Below are 22,866 nucleotides of genomic sequence, written 5' to 3'. Positions count from 1 at the left end.
GTTGTTGAACAAGACTGTCTAATTTGTTTGGTACTAGATTGATGTTTGGTGGTATGTAAATAGAACAAAAGGTAATCACTATGAGGGGCTCTATTGTTCACAACAAAAGAAACCCATCCTGAGGTCCTGTCAACAATTCTGAAAGTAGCTGTTAAACAGGGAGTAGTTTTTCAGTGTGATATCCGTATCTTTCAAGAAAGTTTCCTGAAGGCATAGTACTGCAATATAATGTTTGTTTAAAAGCAGAAAAAGATCACGGTAGTTGGCTTTAAGTCCTTGACAATTCCATTGTATGACAATGTTCTTCATTATTTGTTTAAAATTAAAGATTGTTGAGCTAGGTTAGACCTTTTGCGGAGGCAATCTGTTTGGTTATTTCTCTGGAGGAAGTACAGGGGTGTTATTTTCTGTTGGTAGGTCTGAAGCCACCTTGAACACATGGAGCAGTTTCTTCTGCATCCATGCTCTCAATGTCTCCAAACCTGTTATATATTTTGATGGGGTCATCTGACCCCTTTTGCTGTCTATTTCCTTTGTTTTTATTTCTTGGTGATTTCATTGGTATGGTAATATTGAAAGTTGTTTTAGTAGATGCTATGTTTTCCTGTGCTTGGTAATGGGGGGTGTTAGAGCTTGATATTGAATTGGGCGGTTCTATCTGTGTTTGAGCATCCTTTTTGGGATTGTTGTTCACTACAGTGGAGAAGGATGGGCTGTTTTGGCCTGTACAAGTTATCTTGCTTCTGGATAGGTAATGTTAGAGGTGTACTTTATCCTCTGTATTTCCTTCTCCTGTTTCCAGGTATCACAATCCTTGGAATTGGCGTGGTGCTCCTTTCCACAGCTGACACAATACAGAGTTGCTCTACAATCAGATTCCTGATGAGAATGGTCTCCACATTGGCCACATATTTTGCTTTTTGAGCAAGTCTTCGTGATGGCCATATTTCTGACACTTATAGCATCGAAGGGGGTTCAGTATGTAGACCTCAATCTTCACTTGCAAAACGACCACTTTGGGTACTGTTGGTTTGTTGAAGGTGAGTACAATGGTGTTGGTGTCCTGCAGACTGTTATTACGTTTAATATGTATTCTACAGAATGCAGTGACACCTTCGTCGTTGTGTGAGCGAATGAGGTCACTGGAATATCGAAGAAAGTTTTACTTTTCCTGATATTTTCTCTTTGACCTCGTCACTCACACTCAACAAGAAGGCAACCTGATTTCAATTTTTTTACACGTTTTGGTGTGCCAATCAATCCTGTCATTGTCTTTTCGATGAAAAATGGAGATAGTGTGGCAAGCGGTTTGTTAGCATCTTTCGAATGTATAACTATGAATCATGGAAATGGCTCCACACTACATGGTTCGTCATCTGACTCACATCCAGTTTTGATACGTTTATTTTGATTTTTTTTTAAAAATTCCGTTGGTTTCTTTAAAATGCAGCACCTGTGCTCCCCACCCACCATGGAGCCCAACAAGGGGACACTTTTCAAGTGCCAGGGACACACAGATGCTATACTACCTATGAATGACCCTTGAAGCCACTGCCTTCTAACTACCTCCTGATTGACCAGTTAAGCCACTGCCTTCTAGGAAGTCTTCTAAGACTTGGGAAAGGGAAAGCTAAAGGGATAGACTGTAGTGTCAGCAATGGTGGTATCAAGAGAGATACACAAAGATAAAGAAGGTGAACGAGTAAATAAAGACTTCCTAGGGATAGGCATGATTAGTTGATTTGTCAAGACTGGGCCCATCCTGACCACCCGTCTAGAAGAAGTAAAGGCCAATGCATCAGAAGGCCTCTGCTCAACTGTCAGGATCCTTTCCTCCCACGACATGGGACACAACCCACGGCAAACAGGTTACCTCTACTTAGTCACCTCTTACAACATGTAGTGAGGATATGGCGGGTCAATTCTACAACCCCAGACCAGCAGCAGAGAAGAATAAACAGAGGTAAATTAATAAGTGAAACAGTGGTTTAAATGTCCTTTATGGGCAGGTATCATTTATACTTAAGTATATTAGTAAGAGTGGTTTATATGTGTTCTTTATGAGCAGGTGTCCTTAACATGGATGTGTCTGTTAAAACAGGCTCAAATGTATAATTATACCCTTGTAAAGCAGTCACCACAGAGATGGAGATGGTGAACCATTGTGGCTACTGTCACCATAAGTCACCACTTAAAACATTCAGCAGGGCACACCAGACCAATATTATATATTTTTCAAGTCCACAGGGGTCAGGAGAAAAAGTGACCTCTTAAAAAAGGTGGCTGCTTTATACAGGTTCAGTTTGAAAAGGTGCCTTAAATACAAGACTGATGATTGTTTAATAGACATAGGGATGTTAAAATTTGTATTCAGGAGCCATAATTTTGATCGCCGAAATTTCTCTGGGGTCTTCTTACCTTTTGGATACATTCTAAAACTGTAACATTCAATGCCAAAAATATCAGCAGGCATCACTACCTCAATGTGTGTTTACAAGATTATCATTAGCATCAAGTTTTTGATTTCCAGAGCATTAGGTTCCATTATACCTTCATAATTTGAGATGCAAACACAAATGCCAACTCACATTATTCAATTTCAAATTAACATGGCAAAATCATTTAATTAATTTGATAAAAGTAGGAGGATAACTAACTGGAGAGTGAATACTGGACAAATATCTCTATTTTCTGTAACATATCAATTTATTTTTGTTTTGCATACAACTGACTAGATACTTGCTTATAAATTTATGTGAATTAATAGCTTTTTCTTTTATTCCATCATCTTTGAGACCTGTCACATGTACTGAAAATTAATGTGTCGCGGATAAATTTTCTTCTGGAGGGGTTGTATGGTGTAAAGGAAGTGCACTAAGTTTTTAACTCTACCATCCTGGGTTTGATCCCTGGTGCCAGTCAAGCTTAATGGTCACTAATCGAGGTATGATGTTTCTGTCAGTTTTTCAAATTTCCTCCACCTTAAACTAGAGTACTTGATAACATGATAAAAAACCCATACAACTGACATAAAATAGATAGCCTAATGTAATTAAAGTCATGCTAACACACGATGGTGATAATCCTGTTACTGAATTGGAGCTTAATAAACTTTTGTGCACGATTTGTAACAATCACTCTGACTGCAGCACATTAACATGAAGGCAGTTGATTGCAGGAAAGTCAAACCATGAACATCCTCCTGCAGTAATGCACACAACAGAAGCTGAAGTATTAAATAAACAGGAATTACCTATGCACACATTTGGTCTTATCTATAAGATAACTGTATGTAGTTTCAACTTGATAACAGAGAAGCAGTCATTTTCGGTAAAATTAAGGTGTCAAAAGGTTCATCTCTGATACAGACAGTGCTAAAAGCAGAAAGCTTCTATGATACACACTGAACACCTGGTGTGGAAGCAAAACACTCCCATTCAGTCTTGCAAGCTAATTTATAGAAATCCTATTTAAAGCCTGATTTTGCATGAATGCCGCATTATTGCAACATCTATCCCATAATAAATGGTCCTCACCACCATTTTTTTTTCTCCATCTGGAATAACAAAGGTTACAACTTAATGCACTGTAATTAGTATAACAGTACTAATGTAGAAATGGAAGAAAAATCTGGCCAATAAAGACAGCATACAATTTTGGTCACACACACACACACATACATACATACATACATATATATATATATATATATATATATATATATATATATATATATATATATATATATATATATATATATATATGCGCTTTAAAGTGTTAGGCCCAGTTGGTCTGGTGTCAGGATAATGTGACTGGATGGGACATCATTCAACATGTCTGTGGCATGGTGCCCCAGTGCTAGACATCACTATGAACTGCCACACTGCAGACATCATAGTGATATGACTGAAATTTTTTTAAAGCTACGTTACAAATAATAATAATAATAATAATAATAATAATAATAATAATAATAATATTGAGGACTTTGTATAGTGCCTAATCTTAAGAAGCTCTAAGCACTTTACAACATTAGACAACACCTATAACATAAAAAACATATATATTGATATTATTACAGAAAACAAACACCATGTATTAGAAAACAAAAAATAACATGCTGTAAATATTTAAGGTAGGAAACATTATTAGGTCCTTAAGTTTGTTCTTCAGTCGAAATATGTGAGTTTTAAGAGCACTTTTGAATGGGATCACTGCATCTTTGTGTCTAAGTTCAGTGGGCAGTTCATTCCATGTTGCTGGGCCCTGGTATGCAAAAGAACGTTGTCCATATGACAATCAAATCTCTCTCTCTCTCTCTCTCTCTCTCTCTCTCTCTCTCTGTACCACACACACACACACACACACACACGTACAAAGATGCATTCTAGCAGTTATTTACTATTCATCTTCAAGAGAAAATGAAGGAGAGGGAAAAGATGAGATAACATTATGATACTATGAGAACAGAAAAGGGAAGAAACTAGAGGAACGCAAGACTATTAATCATACACATCAATCATCTGGCCATTTTCTTATTTTTAAATTAAAGCATTTCACAGCCTTAAGTAAGCTATTACAAAACAATTGTCCTTAATATGCAAAACTTGTCGTAAGTAATTATTTTTTGGTTTTGATTATTACATGATGGAGACTTCGAAATAGTTGAATTTAGGTTTCCTTGCTGTGGTTTGACAGTAATTAGGAGGTACTGAGGACCCTCTTATTTCAAATTTTGTAACAAATTTAGATTTTCTCAAAAAATATCCTGGTTCGATGCATGATTACAATCTGTATAATTTTTACTGAGCTTCATCTTAAATGCTCATTTCCGGAGTCTCATCAGTTAAGTTCTATGAGCTGAGAACAGTTTTCCCGTTACCATATTACAACAATCACACTGGGGATGAACATTATTTTTATAAGCTTTAAGGCTATGAGAAATATGGAGAAGATGTTTAATCTTCGATAGCAACCAGAATGCAGATAAGATCTTTTTCTGATGTGTTCATTCTATATTTAGGTTGTTATCAACATGCACACCATGAATCTTATCGTGCTTGGCAACATGCAGTGAGGTATCATTGTATTAAAGATCAAATATCACTTCAGTCTGGATGTAAGATTGGCACCATTTTCATTCAGGGCCAAATTTACACCAATAGAAGTCTTTTGATGAAAACCCCACGTGAATATGACCATCAAATCAGTGGGAGCAGCGATAACAAGATTTTCAAGATGGCCACCATGTTCACCTTACTGGATGTCAGATTCACATCATCCTGATTGTGTCAAACTAGAAAACCATAATAAGACTTCTGGTGAAAATTCTATGCTGATAAGGCTTTCCTTTTAGGAAGAGTAGCGATAAAACAATTTTGAAGGTGCCTGCCATGGTGGACATACTGGATGTCAAATCTGCACAAATTTCCATGTCAATATGACTTTCTTCTCATGATAGCTGCCTGTAGTGGCCATATTGAATGTCAGATCAGAATCATTTTCATTTAGGATTAACTAGACATCATAAGAAGACTTAGTGAAATCCCCATCTTGATACAACTGTCCAATCAGAAAGATCAGCAATAACAATATTTTCAAGATGGTTACTGTGGTGGCCATATTAGATGGTGGATTGGCACATTTTCATTTTGGACCTTGGGATAAATCTGTGCAAAGTTTCATGGCAATCCTCCTAATAGTTTAGGAGGAGTAGCAATATCAAACTTGTCATAATGTTCAACCAGACAATAGATGATGGCCAGACAGATGACAGACAACAGGACATCCCATAAGCTATGCTGTTGTATGACTGTAGAGCTCAAATGTAGTTTTCCTTCCATTTCTTTAAATCAACTGCAGCTGGGAGGGCTAAATCTGTGCTGTTAAGTTTAAATATTAACTCCTATGTTGGAAATGAGTCCTCTGATTTCCATAGTGTTCTTACCCCAAAAGACCATTGGTTGAGGCAGTACTGGATTATCTTCCAGGAAATGGTGATTTTCTAGCCAATTTTATCAACTTACTTAGTGCTTTTGGGGTCATGCAGTCTAACATAGCAAAAATGCTTTACATGTTAAACAAATATTAAACTTTCAATGTCAGATTTGGCAAGTCAACATTCCTGTCAAAGTTAATTCTGAAGTTTAAAAAAAATCAAAGGTAACTTCACCTACATGTTTGAAAAACTGCTGATTAACTGTAAATAGTTAAAAATCTCATACATGAAAGAAACATATATATAGTAGAGAGTCTGCTCAATGCTCATTACAACTGCATTCTAGTCCAAAGCAAAGGACTCCATTAATCTCAGTAGTATAGATTTTAATAGCTACTGTGGGCTTAGGAATGCAAACTTTAGAAGCAAGCTGCAATAATCCTGTCAACCTGGGGAGACTGTTATATTTCACTCTAACCAGAATAAACAAACTGAACCTAAACTAAATGCTGAGTATCTTTTTATGCAGTGATTTACCTTCAAGTGGAGTCAATCCTGACCAAAAACCAACTTGCACTAAACTGGTGCATTATTACTAAATACTTGCTAATACAGAGTAACCTATATGTTTATATAGAAAAGTACACAGTACATTTTTCTACATTACTAATTATCAAATTCTAGATGAAATTCATTTTATCATATCCATCTCGGGCTGACAAGTAAAATCAAAACTATATTTAACTAACAAAGTGATGACTCACTGACTATTTTCAATCACATCATGATAATATGTATACTGTGGTATGAGGACATAGACGATAATATGTATGCTATGGTAAGAGGACACAGATGATAATATGTACACTATGGTATGAAGACAAAGATGATAACATGTATACTGTGATATGAGGACACAGATGATAATATGTATACTGTGGTATGAAGACACAGATGATAACATGTATACTGTGGTATGAGGACACAGACGATAATATGCATACTATGGTATGAGGACAGATGATAATATGTATACTATGGTATGAGGACAGAGACGATAATATGTATGCTATGTTATGAAGACACTGATGATACTATGTATGTTATGGTATGAAGACATAGATGATAACATGTATACTGTGGTATAAGGATACAGATGATAATATATATACTATGGTATGAGGACAAAGATTTTAAGATGTATGCTATGGTATGAAGACACAGATGATAATATGTATGCTATGGTATGAAGACACAGATGATAACATCTATAATGTGGGTATGAGGACACAGATGATAATATGTATACTATGGTATGAGGACACAGACAATATGTATACTATGGTATGAGGACACAGATGACAATATGTATAGTATGGTATGAGGACCCAGATGATAATATGTATACTATGATAAGAGGACACAGATGATAATATGTATACTATGGTATGAGGACCCAGATGATATGTATATTATAGTATGAGGATACAGATGACAATATCAATACTATGGTATGAGGACACAGATGACAATACGTATGATATGGTATGAGGATACAGATGATAATATGTATACTATGGTAAGAAGACAAGATGATAACATGTATACTGTGTTATGAGGACACAGATGATAATATGTATACTACAGTATAAGGACACAGATAATAATATGTATACTATGGTATAAGGACACAGATGATATGTATACTATAGCATGAGGAAACGTATGATATGTATACTGTGGTATGAGGACACAGAGGATAGTACCTATATTGTGGTATGAGGACACAGATGCTAATATGTATACTGTGGTATGAGGACACATGATAATATGTATGCTATGGTATGAAGACATAGATGATAACATATAATGTGATATGCGGACACTGACGATAATATGTATACTATGGTATGAAGACACAAATACTCAAAAACACAAAAAGGGGAAATATTATGATTTCTTAGTAAGGTTTTGCTGTACTTTAACCTTGACTCCATCTAAAACATAATGATACTGAAATACTGTGGGGGTAGAGCTTTGTAAATAAAAAGCAACTTTATCTCTTCAAACTTTTTCTTGAGACAGGTCACAGTTGGTTAGTTAAAACTTAGTTAATCAGAGTTTCATGGCTAGCAAACTCTGGGGTACTCAACATTTCAGATGATAGAATTATGTAGATGTATATAGCCAGCTCTAATTGATAAATTGGTCCAAATCAGTCCAAGTAAGGTGATACACTTAACAAACTGCTGACAGATAAGAAACAAGTCCATAGATTAGAGGTACAGTATCATGATTCATTGATAGTAACATTACTTCCCAGACATAAAATAAAGAATGAACTGAATGAACTAAATTGACCCGATTCTCCTGGCCCACATCTGCCTATATTAGCCAATGCAGGACTCACTGTACTAATTCAGCTCACATTTTGAACTTGTGGAAACTCCATATTAAAAATTTGATAACTTAAATTCTGACTAATCATCATTAAACCCATGTTTATCAGTATAGACACATCCTTTATAACAGCACCTGTGTAGAGAAAACCATGAGCCATGGCATCTTTCTGATCGATCTACACGTGTTTTCTATTGCACATCAAAGATTCAGGTGCCAATTTCAGCAACGAGTTTTCCAAACTCAAGTCAGCAAAAGGACTGAAAATCCATCAATAAAATAATGTCTCTAATTTTTTCAGATACAACAAGGATATATTCTCCAAAGATTATTTTTACTTTCATTATCAACCAATCCTGGTTAGCTAAACCCACATTCTATTTTATGTTCACCCAATTCCAGACTGGTTCCATTCTTCTATATCATTAGTATTATGAGCCCTGCAAGAGCAGTTGGTCACAAAAATCTGGGTTAGTGGATGTATTCTAATGAAATTTCTTGCAGTGCTGTTGATCGCATCGTATGAAAACAACTGTTTCAAGGTTTTTCAAGTCTGTAAACCTTCTTTCATTCATCATCACGCATCATTTGTCAAATACTGAAAGGTCTGTGTGCCAGACCAGGGTGCTTTCTGACAGAGTTTGTCAAATTTTAAGCATTATTTTTAGATAAATTTGCTGAAATGCTCATTTAGTAATGGAGGTCATATGGACCATGGCACCATTTCTGTGACTATGAAAGACATACATGCTGTGCCGCTTTCTGTTAAATTTGGTCCCAGTCTGTTAAACATCTATTTAGAAGCTATTAAAATAATTATATTTTTTTAACAGCAGCAGACATATTTTAATGGGAGACTGGAATCATTGGTACAAACTTAAAATCCTTTATGTCAAGGTACTTTCTATTAAATTTTGTCCAATTCTGTTCAGTGCTTCTTTAAGAAGTCATTAAAATTATTTTCTACTTGTTAGTAATGGTGGCAATATTTAATGGTGTATTGGCATCATTTCTGTAACTATGAAATGTCTCCAAACTTTGATGCTTTCTGTTAAATTTGGTCCAAGTCAAGTAGCTTATAGAAGTTCTTTTTTTTTAAATTCAGCAGAAAAATGGGAAGCTGTGTTTAATTTTGTGGTTCCAGCAGGTTATGAAATATAGAAATAGCCTATTATACACTCAATGACAATAAAACTACACTGGCAGGGAGGAGAGTTAACCCTGCTTTCAAATTCAGTACTCTGTGTACCAGACGTGATGACAGGTTCTGCCAGATTAGATCCATCTTTGAAAGAAACATTTGATTTATTACTTTAGAAATAAATTATATTTATGGATGTAATTTATTTTGTCTTATCTGAACTAAATAACTGTACAGTGATCAAGCTGTTCTGAAATGTGGTGATCTAAGGTGGTAGCTACCATAAAACTTCAAATAAAATGTGGCTTAATGTGTTGGAATCATTTCTCACATTGTCATTAAACTGGAAGTCTTTGAGATTGGTGTAAGGTGGACAGCCATTTACATATGTACGTTCTATCAAGCAGATGACATTAGAGGATGTTAACTCCTGTGAAGCTTGTCTGGGGGAGGAGTGCAAGCTTTATTCAACTAAAAGTTGTTTGTGTGCATTGAGGTTCTGAAATGATGATTTTGGATTGCTTGCAGGTAGGTTCTGCAGCAAAGGGATTGCAGAGGTAAACATGGCTGCACCCACTTAGTCTCTGCAAATTATCTGCTGCAGGTATTTGCAGATAACCTTCAGTAAATGCTCTCTGGTCCAGCATACCACTTCCAGATCTAAACACCACAGAATACGAACAGCAAAAATTTGTAGACAGGGTTACATTTTTAAATACAAAATTCATTTACAAAGCACTGGAACGTATTCTGATAGTATACCATTTATGTGTGCTCTTTAAGTCAGCAAAACAATTCAAACTTCTAAAAGCTATTTCAAATATACAGACCAATAATCTTGTATACCACCTATACTAACTTTTAAAACAAGTCAAAAGGCAAACAACAAAGATCCTGATCTACCATAGCATAATGTGCAGATTAGGTCTGTTTGTTCTACAGATTACTTCTAACAAACTGCACAGACCTAGATCTGCTGGCACATTATGTGCTGGTAGATCTGGGTCTGTGCAGTCTGCAGTTGCATGGTCTTACAGGTAAGTATATACAGTAGGTAATTTGTGAGCATGTACTCCATTAACTCATTAACCCCTGGTCACCTCTGTCTGCATGGGTTCGAGTCTCGGATTCAGCCAATGTGGGTATGTGAGAAAGCTTGCCAGTAGCTTCTCGTGGGTCAGTGGTTCTTTCTGGGGTTTTCCCGGGTTTTTCCTCCATCATTAATACTGGATGTCATGTATAACCTATTGTGTGCTGAAAAATAGCATTAAACCCTACAAAAACAACAACAACATTAACCCCTGGCGCCACGTTTATGTGGCAGGAGGTAGTAGCCTACTGCCGAGCTCTGAAGCGTCAAGGTCATGTAAGATACACTAAAGTGTGTGGTATTATAGAAAGGTTGACAGAAGTAGCTCTACAATGATACCAAATAATCTGATTGTTTTAGTTGCACTACAAAATACAGAGGGAAAAACCTAATTTTTGGACATGTTTTTTTCTCACCCAAAATTCACCAGTGGTTGGAATCCGATTTTGTGTCCAGATTTGAGACTTTTTGGCCTCAGATCTAAGGCAGACTGGTCTGAACTGCACAGACAGGTGAACCTTTGCAAAAAGGAGAATAAGGTGGGCATTTGGAATAAAGACTGGTCTCAATACGAAAATGATGGGTCTGTTAAGCAAAAAAAAAAAAAAATCCAACTTTTACCATTCTGCTCGTGCATGAGCAAAATAACCAATGGAAAATGATGTTTCTAACACAACTGGGCATTAGGTTAATGGAAAATCTGTGGAGGTCAATGTATAAGGATGTATTCAGAAACAGCCCCCAAAATGTGTTTCCTACTCATATTTCAGGTGAAAATGACAAAAACCTCCAGGGTTTATGAGTCATTGGATCATCAACTCCACCCGATGTCCTCAAACATTAACAGGCTGCAACTAACAATTGCCCAATGACCACCAGATCACTGGCTATTTCTGAGTGTTACCTAATGTTATGCCAATCTGAAAACTGGCAGCCTGAATTTAAGGTTATCAAGCCACAATACAATATACTGGGTACAAATTACTATCATAATGAGACCACTGAGCTATCTCCACTCTGGCAATCAATCAATTCTGAACAAGTTATACAACTCATCCCTTTTATATTACCAACCCTTCTGCAAAGAAAAGATGGTTTCATAAAAAATGTGGCCTTTGGTGATGGAGGACAAATTTTATACAAAAATGGTTGCAGGATGTATCATTAGGTAGTGGCCTCTCTTACAAAAGGTCTTGCAAAGGGGAGAGCATGTGATCAATATATTTGCCAGAATGCTAACCCCTCCAATCTTAAACAAGAATGGCTGATTTATAAAATCAGAATCTGAACATAAAACAAGGAGCACTTCATATTTTTACACAAAAATTTATATCTGACTATTTTTTGCAGCCGTTTTTGGATGAAAAGTGCTTCCAACAGTTATCATTTCCAGCAGGTGACATGCTTAAGTCCATTGCAAAAATATTACAAAAGCATGGTATTAATTTAATACTGATGCCTTGTTTCCATTTAGAATGTTTGCATTTTCCTTTGGATCTCTTTTTGCCCATGGGAACTAGGTCCCGATTCATACCATAGAAACTGTTAATAGGCCCACCCTTAAAATACATACATTTATCTGGCATTATATGGGAATTTTTAATCTGTGTAATCATTATGGATCCCTGGGTCTATCCTTAATAGCTGGGATACCAGCCCTGAAGTCATAACTTGTAAACCATTAAGATCTCCACTCAAGGCAACCGCAGTTGCAAAGTGGCTAAGATGTCGGACCTAACCAGAAGTTGTGGGTTCTGTTACCACTGATCAGTCTGAATCATCATGATTATGCATGGATTTCACTCATAACTGAACTCATCTGAGATCTTGTCACTACAAGCTTACTTACTAAATCTGATGTAAAAAAATATTCAGAAATAAAAACTCAATGCTGATATGACTTTCTGTTTAGGAGTAAAAAGAACAAGGTTATCAAGATGACTTCCATGGCAGCCATACTGATGTCAGATTAATACCATCGTCATTTAGGTTCAACTAGACATATTATTAAGTTTAACTTCATTCAGGAGTCATCAATATGGCCACTGGTGACCAAATTGGATGTTCAAGTAGAACTATTTTGATTTAGGTCCAACTAGACATCTTAAGAAGTTTTCTGGTGAAAACATCACTTTCCATTCTGGAGAAATAGTAATAACAAGATTTTCATTTAGGACCAACAAGACAACATATGATGTTTTTCAGTGAAAACCCCTTAGTGTCATGGCCATCTGTTCAGGAGGCATACTGAAATGATTTTCAAGATGGATGCTGTGGTGGCCATATTGGATGTCTGAGCAGCACCATTTTCATTCATGACCAGCTAGACCTTGGGACAAATATGTGTGAAGTTACATGGCAATCTTCCAAGTAATTTAGGCGGAGTAGCGATTGCAAACTTGTGCTAAGGGATGGCTGGCTAGTTTTAAGACCAGTGACCTTAAGTATTTACATGTGTACTAAGCATATTGCAATAGTGTTAATTTCTGCTTGACTCTCTGTATACCTTACTAATGATGGGTCGATCTAATACTGAAAGGGGTATTAGAAAATTACCATGATGAATGATATATTATCCCTCTAATCCCTTTCAATTTTAAAACTATTATTTGGTCTGGAATAATGCAATATAATAGAAGGGCTTTTAAAACCTGATGAAATTCTCTCTCTCTCAAGCCATTTTCACTGGTTTTGATTGCTGTTGTAAAGATGTATACTGCCTGACAAATCCAACAGTATTTTGTTCAACAATTATAATTAAAGCAACATGACGCAACAACCCGTCAAACTTAAGAATGTGTTGAAATTACTCTGAATTGAGCCAATATTGACAGAGTAAATTCTTTATTCAACATTTTATTTTATGTGAATTCTTTCATGAATATGTTATGTGAATATACAAGTTATATATATTTAACAATTAAAATGGCACCTCTTGCCAAAGTGAAGCAATAAAAGTGAATGAAAAAGCAATGCCAATATGGCTAAAGTGCAATCTAGAAGAATGAGATGTGGTTTTAAGAAAATGAATAAATTAAAATCTGCTCATAATTTTTGAAATAATGAACAAGGATATAAGTGATGCCATGTATGATATGCAATAAGTGCAGTGAGTCACAACTTTATATGTATTTTAAGTCCCGCATCACAATACAGCCTGTGGACTAGTCAGTAATTATGTGCATTGTAATGTTGAAGAAAAAAACATAAAAGAATAATATCAAAGTAATCACAATAGTGAATAACAGTTTACAAACTGGGCAAATGAACAAGAACTGTTCACTGCTTGTATAATGTGTGGCAGTTTTTACGCTTATGTCTACAATCTTTATGTCTGTCTGTAAGTGTTGTGATCCCAATAAGGTTATACTGTTTTCCATTCATACAGGTCTTTGGACATGCAAAATGATAATTTTTTCCTATCCCACAATCCTTTGCAAACCTATCCTATATACTCACTTATAGGACAAAATCAACTGCAAACTGCACAGACCCAGACCTGCTGGCACATTATGCACAAGCATATCTGGGTCTATGCAGTTTGTTGGATTAATCAGTAAAACAAACAATATTGATAATGATCTTCAGCCACATTATGCTGTGGCAGTTTAGGATCTTTGTTGTTTGCCATTTGACTCAACATATAAGCAAGTAAAAATGGCAGGCAATATAAAGTCCTGTATAAACTGGTTCATTTGATAAACAGGTATCATATATCTTTCACATTCATGACATTATGTAAAACTCATTAAGGAAAGTTGGATAAAGAAGGTTACAGTCATTTTGGTTTACAGTCAACAATAAACATAAATGGTTACCAATATACTTTGCAACATGCGGAAAAATCATTTTGAAGCCTTATTCAACAGCGTTAAAAATGATTCGAATAAGGAGTAAGTTCTTACAGCAATCAATGTCTTTTCTACCCATATTGAACTAATCAGATTAACTGAGATCCAATGTGCCATAGCTAAATGAAAAGATGGTAAATGTCCAGCATCATTTTTTAAAAATATATATAAATATATATGGAACAGTTTAAATTTTCTGATAGCAGACTTCATATCCATTTTGGTTTTATTTAATTGTATGTTTGTATATAACTTTGTTCCAGATGATTTCACAAGAGTTACAATTATTTCATTTGTGAAAAGTAAAATGGGTAACCTGATGGAAAAGAAAAAAAAATACTTACATACCTATAACTATTGTGACAATTATTTTAAAAAATATTTGAATGTATTATATTATAATGATGTGAAGTCACAATCTGTGATAATCAATTTGTTTTTAGAAAGCAACATTCAACAGACTTATACCTTTATGCCTGTAAGGAATCTATGAACTACTACCGGTATGTAGAACCTATGGCAGCCCTGTGTTTTCATGTTTTTAGATGTCATTTAATAGGGTCAATCATTGTACACTGTTTAAAAATGTTGCTTGATATTCAAATACCCATCTAAGCAGTTCATCTTTAGTTAACTGGTATGGCAAACAGTTGTATTATGTGCATTGGGGAAGTGTAGCATCCAGCTCCTTCCATGTAAACAATGGGGGAGGCAGAGAGGTGTTCTTTCCCCTTTGTTCTATACATTGAAGAGTTAAATCATAAACTGGGTCAGTGTCACATGCGGTTACATTTAATATCAAATGTGTCATTTCTTAACAATTTTATTTTGCTGATGTTATGTCATTGATAGGTCCTATTGTAGGTTTAAGGATGTTATTAAAGATATATAAACAATAAGCATTTGAGAATTATATCATCCATAATACACAAAAATTGGTATGCATGGTCTTTCAGTCAACATCTTTCAAATTACCATCTCCTCCCCCTGTACACCTTAATGGCCATGCTCTTCCATATGTTAACAGTTATACATATCTGGGTCATATTTTAAAATCCAGTTGGTCAGATGATGAAGATATGATGAAACATTACAGTTCTGTGTGTACTCGAACGAACATGATTGTACATTAATTTAGAAACTGTTCTTTGAATATCAAATTTATATTATTGAAAGCTTATTGCTGCACAATGAATAATAAAAGTCTTTGTTTCCTATTAAACCTTCCAAGACAGAGCAGTTTCTCTAACATTGTTTGTAAACAATAATGTATTCAGCTTTGAAGAAGCAATGAGAAAGTATAGGTTCTCAATGATGATATGAATATATAAAAGCAAGAACTGTATCTTGAAATCTCTGTGTGGAATTATAACACTGGTTTAAATTCTCATATTATAGATAGATCGAACAAATTACTCTTTAAATGTCTTACATAATTACATTCTAACACTGTTGAACACAGCCCACTGCTGTAAAAGTGTGGGTATATTTGTACATAAAATATATATGATCCTTTTATGTTTAAAATGCTTTTATTTGTGTATTTATATCTCAGTTTAGATGTATGGACAACTCTCTGAAATAAAGAATTCTTATCTAATCTTATAAAGCTGAAAATTGAAAACTTACCTTAATAATATCTCCCTCTTTAAAAGCCAGTGTGTTAGGGTCATATATATTACAGTAATCCTTAACAGCCTTGGCCCGTACAGCAAAACTGGCTTCTGAAACAGACAGAAGATAATGTGAACAAACAAAAAACATCATCATGGTAACTACATTTGATCCTCACTACAATGCACCTCAGTATCACACTGTCACCTTTTATAAGGTATGTATGATCATGGATACCATTACATTATATAATATTAATAAGTTTAATGTACTCCAGTATAAGGTACTTCAGTACAGCATGGTCCCTTTTATAAGGTGGATATGATGATGGATACTATTACATTATTAATAGTTGTTGTTGTTGTTGTTGTTGTGGGGTTTAACGCCATTTTTCAGCACAATAGGCTATACATGGCGGCCAGTATTAATGGTGGAGGAAGAACCCGGAAAACCCCGGAAAGAACCACCGACCCACGAGAAGCTACTGGCAAGCTTTCTCACATGCCCACATTGGCTGAATCTTAGACTCGAACCGCCGCAGACAGAGGTGAGATGGCAGTGATCCGTAACGAAGAGCGCTTTAGACCACTCGGCACATTATTAATAGTAATACTGTGTATAATTTACTCCAGTACAGGGCACCTTAGTGTAACAGTCCCTTTTATAATGTGGGTATGATTGTGGAACCATTTTGTATTATGTAATAGTAATAGTGTGTATAAAGTAACCCAAATTAAAGCAACCGCACCTATAATGCAGTACATTATTTGTTGGGCTCCCTTGAGCAGTATTATATAGAGAAATTACTGTATATTGTACTTCAGTAAAAGGTTGACTAGCCTATAACAATGTATTTTAATGGCTGCTTTGAAATGCATTTTATTCAGGGATTATTGAATAATTTACCCAGTATAAGGTGATCTCCCTATAACATAATATATTGTAAATGGCTGTCTTGAACTGCGTTATTATGAGGTAACACGGTACAATAAATATTTTAAATATACTTAAAATCAATTAAAGTATTAAGATTGTATGATATATATTTTGACTGGATTAATGAGACTTCAGTTTTTCATGGGTGCCAATTTGCATAGTTCTCAATGTTGCTGCAAACAATGAGTATAAAAACAAGAAACAAACACACCTTCCACCCAGTCCATAAATTAAAGTACCAACAAAATGGAGTTTTTCCACAAAAAACACAAAAACTGACAAGCACTAGAATAAATTAATTACAATATTAGTTGTTGATGTGATTCTGTGGAACAAAATAGTACCGCTTTCACAATCCATGAGTATAAGTGAGTACCAACAATTATTTCTTACAAACTGTGAAAACTTGTAACCATGAAGATAGACAAAATAATAGCATTGGTTGCTAGGTGATCAGTAATGATCCAAAGTCCTAACTGTAGGTTCCAACTTGTCTCTGTATGTGAATCCATCAAAGATCCAGTGAAAGAATTATAATTTTTATTTAGCCTCCCTTTCAGGGCAGCAAGCATAGACCAATGGTAGGCACTGGAGATTTAAAAACACAAAACTTGTTGGTTCAAGTTGTACCCTGGCCATAGCAATTACTATCAAACAGCAAGGCACTAAACTTAATGGTTCCTCTAGTCAGCCCTCCTATTAATGATCACCAGCATTTGCATCCGTATTCTAACACATCATCTGTACTCTAACATGTGTCTGTATTCTAACATATGTAATATCATTTTTTTTTCTGAATGTCAAAATTTCTGACTGCATAATTCATGGTGTAGTCAGAAAATCTGAAGTCATTTTAAGGTCAAAACTTTCCTTATATCATGCATGAGCATTTGCATTTCAGACAGTATTTGTCAATAATTCTGAAATAGGCATTTGAATAGGGGTAACTGTACTATTATAATCTTATTACATGATCATGCTTATACATTTTCAGATTTATCACGTCTGCTAATGCACTGCAGAAAAGACTAAAATTGTTACGGCATAACCTGAGTAATAAACAACAGGTGTTTATTATAACTTTCTAAAGTATCTAAAATTTTATAAGCGTTTAAATCAGGGAATAATTTTCTACATGAAAATTCAAGAGGCAAAAAACCCCAACTAATTAAAGTATAGCAGCATACAATATCCCCATTCTTTCCTTATCATTACCCTCTCTTTACCCTGCATGCATGTGTGTGTGTGTGTGTGTGTGTGTGTGTGTGTGTGTGTGTATTAGTGTCCCCTATCCAGTATAACATAATGATATTATAAGTCCAGAAAACTGAAATACATACAACAATTAACTCGTTCTAATACTTTCCAGCAAACTGTCCAAATATATCCCAATATTATATTGTTTCTGGTGCAGAGTAAAACTCATCATGTTATAATTGACATATATCCCAAAATTATGTTTCTGGCACAGAGTAAAAGTCATGATGTTATAATTGACTGGATATTTCCCTTTCAACAGGAATCAGAAAGTGTTTTGCATTTGCAGATGGGTTAGCATAACAAATATCTAATGGCTAAACTTGGCCAGCCCTGTACAAGATCAATGGAGGGAAAAATTATCTGGAAAGCTCTCAAGCAAACTGCACAATAGTACACTTGGGACTCTATTTGGCATTTCTCTGAAATGCCTTATCTAATATAATGTTGCATAATAATATTACATGGTTTGTGAATTTTTCTTTACTTATTAGATATATGGGCAAAAACTAAATTATTTTAAGTAAATAGTATCAATTATTTTAAAGTAAATAGTAAACTTTCTTCTTTGTTCCCATTTGACCAGCAAATATAATTTATCAATCCAACTCTGATCATTCGCATGTACATGTGTTGTTTTGTCTGAATAGCTATGTTCAAAACATCTCAGTGTCCATTAAAGTGGTCACACCTTCCTTTCATGCCTGGCTTCACTTCCTTTGCTGATTATTTAACAGTTTCCAGGATTGATTTCCCTCAATAAAACATGGCATCAAAACACCAGTGCATTCATCGCCTTCTTTGAAGTAGTGGTAATTGTGATTTGGAAATGTTTTGAAAACAAAACAATATTGCCATTTCAGTTAATACATGTACAAAAAAATGGACCTAAATCAATCGATCAAGATGACCCTGTTTAAGTTTATTGGTTATGCTTAACAAAGTATAGACTTTTATTGGTTTGGTTTTACGTCTTGCAGCAAGGCAGCGCCATGAAGGACTCACTGTACAAATAATATGGAAGAATGGGAACCAGTCACGAAATGAGTGAACTTAAAAACAGAGCATACATGTATATGGGTTTAGACGGTTAGGATTGGTTGATAATAAATGTAAACTTTTTGTAAAAAGAATCTTTTGAGAGTTTAAACTAGATGTAGTTGAAAAAACACAGGGAAAGTGTTTTGTTGATGGAATTGGGGACCTTAAAAAACTTGAGTTTGGAAAACATATTACTCAAATTAGCAACTGACTCCATGGTACAGAATAATAAACACAATTTAAATGCGCATAGATAAAAAAAACAAGACATGGCTCTTATTGTTTTCTCTACACAGAAGCCATCATCTTAGCTGTCTATGCTAATAAACATAGGTTTGATGACGATCATTCAGAAATTTAAAGTTAATGAATTTTTAATATCATGATGTTTTCATAGATTTACTATGCAAGCTTTATTAATACTGTTGAGTACAAGATAGAATAATAACCCTACAGCAGTTTCACATATTTATGTTGTTGTTGTTGTTGTTGTTGTAGGGTTTAATGCCATTTTTCAGCACACAATAGGCTATATATGGCGGCCAGTATTAATGGTGGAGGAAGAACCCGGGAAAACCCCCGAAAGAACCACCAACCCACGAGAAGCTACTGGCAAGCTTTCTCACATACCCACATTAGCCGAATCCAAGACTCGAACCTACGCAGACAGAGGTGAGATGGCAGTGATCCGTACTGGAGAGCGCTTTAGAGCACTCGACCACTTGGGGCCCCACATATTTGTGTACAACCACCTTTACAAAAAATGCAAATGCAAAATTCTGGTTCTATTTGAGGATAACAAGCAAAGTGAATACATGATGTCTACATCAAAATGGCTTTCAGTGGGATTTTAAACACATTCAGATATGGCAATTGCTGCCATGTAAGGGGAGGGGCTGCAGTGTGTGGAATGTGTAGATTTGACTATGCAAGATGGGGTTTTTTTTGCATATTGGTTAATATGTAAAGTATTTACAGAGTAATTATGGTCACTAATCCGAAATTTCCAAGTTATGTTTTGAAACATTATGCTTCAGATATGATTGATCAGGTTTCTAACACCATACCTAATGCTGATGACTCCTCATGTTTGTCTCCCTCCGATTTCATTCTGTGAATGTTTTGAAACTTCATATTTTGTATATATGCCAGACAGAATGGAAAGTGCTATCCCTGGATTCTTATAGAAGAATGCTTGATAACAGGCAAAATTAATATTTTAATACATGTACTAAAAATACTATCATACAGTTTAGAGAATTTATAATTCATACTCTTCAGAGATTTAAACCCAGGTTTGCTTGTAAATGGTACCCATCGCCTTGCCTGTACACGAGCCCATATTCCCTCATGACTAAGCACACATCACCAAGAAATGATGTTACTCAATTGGTGCTATATGCACTCATTTGTATCAGACACACTCGCATGACGACTTAGTAATTATTTCTCATGTTATCTACACAGTCATTCCGGATTACTCTGAAAGAAATCAAGGTATACAGAATTAATGATAGAATTATGTGTTTCAAGAGCACCAGTTCCAACACCCTGACTATAAAAGTTTTCTATCATGGGACTTGGTACAAAAAGAGAAAAGAGGTCTGGTGTGGCGAGAGAGAGCAATATGTTCACCATGCAGTTACACATCAAGAATGTTTCAACTGTATGAAGAGATGTTGAAGAAAGGTTGGGGAAGATAAACTGCCTGTGTAAATAATGCAATACAGATAGGACTTTTGCAGACTTCTACTAGGAATGAAGGGTTGAAGACTATTATTTTAAGTGAAAATGTCCCTCCCTGCTCCCGCAACAAAAGGGATGCAGAAACGTTCCAATACTGTTTGCCAAAACATTGGATGTACCAATATGAGAAACATGCTGGACATAGAAAATGTGTCAAGGAGTTTAATTCTGTGATAAGAAATAGGACAGATAATATAATTGATATTCAATGTGACTTGACATATAATAATGCAATCAACAGGTTGAGGCAATGCAGCATGTGCAGTTTTGTGCACAGTCCTTGATTTTTACAATGCTCTCTGCTTTGATTTACTGAATGTGTCTCTCAAGTTAAATGATCAGTATTGATACATAAGTGATTGACATAAGTGGCTTACATTTAAAATATCTCCCCCACTCCCTTTTGGGGAAATGTTGCATGTGTTAAATGGTATTTAACCATACAGGCCAATCTGTGGACACCATCGAATGAAATTTTGCCATCATGCCATACTATGCTCTCTTCCCCATGGCCTGAGCTATCTACTGCCACTGTCCAGTGTATAAAACCCTTCCCATCTGTCTTTTGTATACATTTTGCTCCAAAATCACATGCAAACCATGAGAGAAAAAAAGACTCCATTATGACTGTCATATGCAAAAACCACCAAAATGATACTCTGGATGCACATGGTAACCATGGAAACAACATTCTCCTATTATGGTATAGTAAACATATGGAAACACCATCATATTCAAAATTCAATAACTTAAAATTTATGGGTGCTGATGATCAGACTTATATTTCTCCATGCACAACTATCTTTGGTGCAAGCCTCTGTGTGGAGAACACCATATGACCCGCTGCATTTTTTTAATCTACATGTGCATGAAACACATGTTATTGATTCTGCACCAAATGAATCAGGTGCTACTTTCATTACTGAGTACTCCTAAGTCAAGCCTGTAAAAATACTAAAATTGCATCAATAGAATTTTGTCTATATGTTTTAAAAATTACAGATAGGATATGCTCTCAAAAGATATTTTTACTAAAATTTTAATTTTTATTATTAACCAATTATGGACCACCAAACCCGTATATACTCTATTATTTGTTCACCCATTTCTAGACTGGTTCACAGTTCTTCCATATAATTAGTACGTGTGTCCTCCAGAACACATGGTTTGACTGGCCAGAATTGGTTGACAATAAAAGCAAACTTTTAGCAAAAAGAATCTTTTTTGAGAGTGTGTCCTAGTTGTAAATGGAAAAGTAGTGACAATGCTTTATTGATGGAATTTCAGTCCTTTTACAGACTGAGTCTGGAAAAAAAATGTAACTAAAATTAGCATCAGGATATTGGGTGTGATATTGAAGATACAAGTGAAACATCTGCAGATGAAAAAACTGCCATGGCTCATATGGCTTTCTTGACAAAAAAAAGATACATATTGATGAACACAGGTTTGATAAAGAGCATTCAGTACTTTACAGTCAGTTGGCTTTGTCTACACAGTAGCCTGCATAAAAAATACATCCATACTGATTAGCATAGGTCTGATAAAGAGCATTCAGTACTTTACAGTTATTGAACTTTTTAATATCATGATGTTTCTATAGGTCTACTATGAGAGCTGAAATAGTACAGCGAATCCTGAGGTAATATCATACCCAGGCAAGCTGAGTAAAGTGTCCTACCCAAGGAAACACCACAGTAGCCGATCCCATTGGTCAGGATCAAACCCATGCTTTTCTGGACATGAGTGCAACACACCTTAACCAGACAGCCACCATGATTTCCCAAAATATTTAGTCCCCTAGATATTTATTGGAGATATTGATACAATTTGCTGTTGTTGTTGTTGTTCT

General features: G+C 35.3%; 1 protein-coding gene across 4 annotated transcripts in view; it reads right to left on the bottom strand.

Moving 5' to 3' along the window:
• Positions 1–22,866, bottom strand: part of LOC149803803 (uncharacterized) — a 363,874-nt gene that overhangs the window by 120,228 nt on the left and 220,780 nt on the right. For all 4 annotated transcript variants that reach the window (XM_089953611.1, XM_089953612.1, XM_089953613.1 and 1 more), the window contains one exon: positions 16,050–16,144. In XM_089953611.1, the coding sequence (XP_089809737.1) occupies positions 16,050–16,144 (95 nt within the window). The remainder of the gene's footprint in view (positions 1–16,049; positions 16,145–22,866) is intronic.

The sequence above is a fragment of the Sinohyriopsis cumingii genome, chromosome 3, assembly GCF_028554795.1.
Source record: "Sinohyriopsis cumingii isolate HCF-2022 chromosome 3, ASM2855479v2, whole genome shotgun sequence".
Classification (NCBI taxonomy): Eukaryota; Metazoa; Mollusca; class Bivalvia; order Unionida; family Unionidae; genus Sinohyriopsis; species Sinohyriopsis cumingii.
Note: the sequence above shows the minus strand (reverse complement) of the source record. Positions and strands in the feature narration are given on the sequence as shown.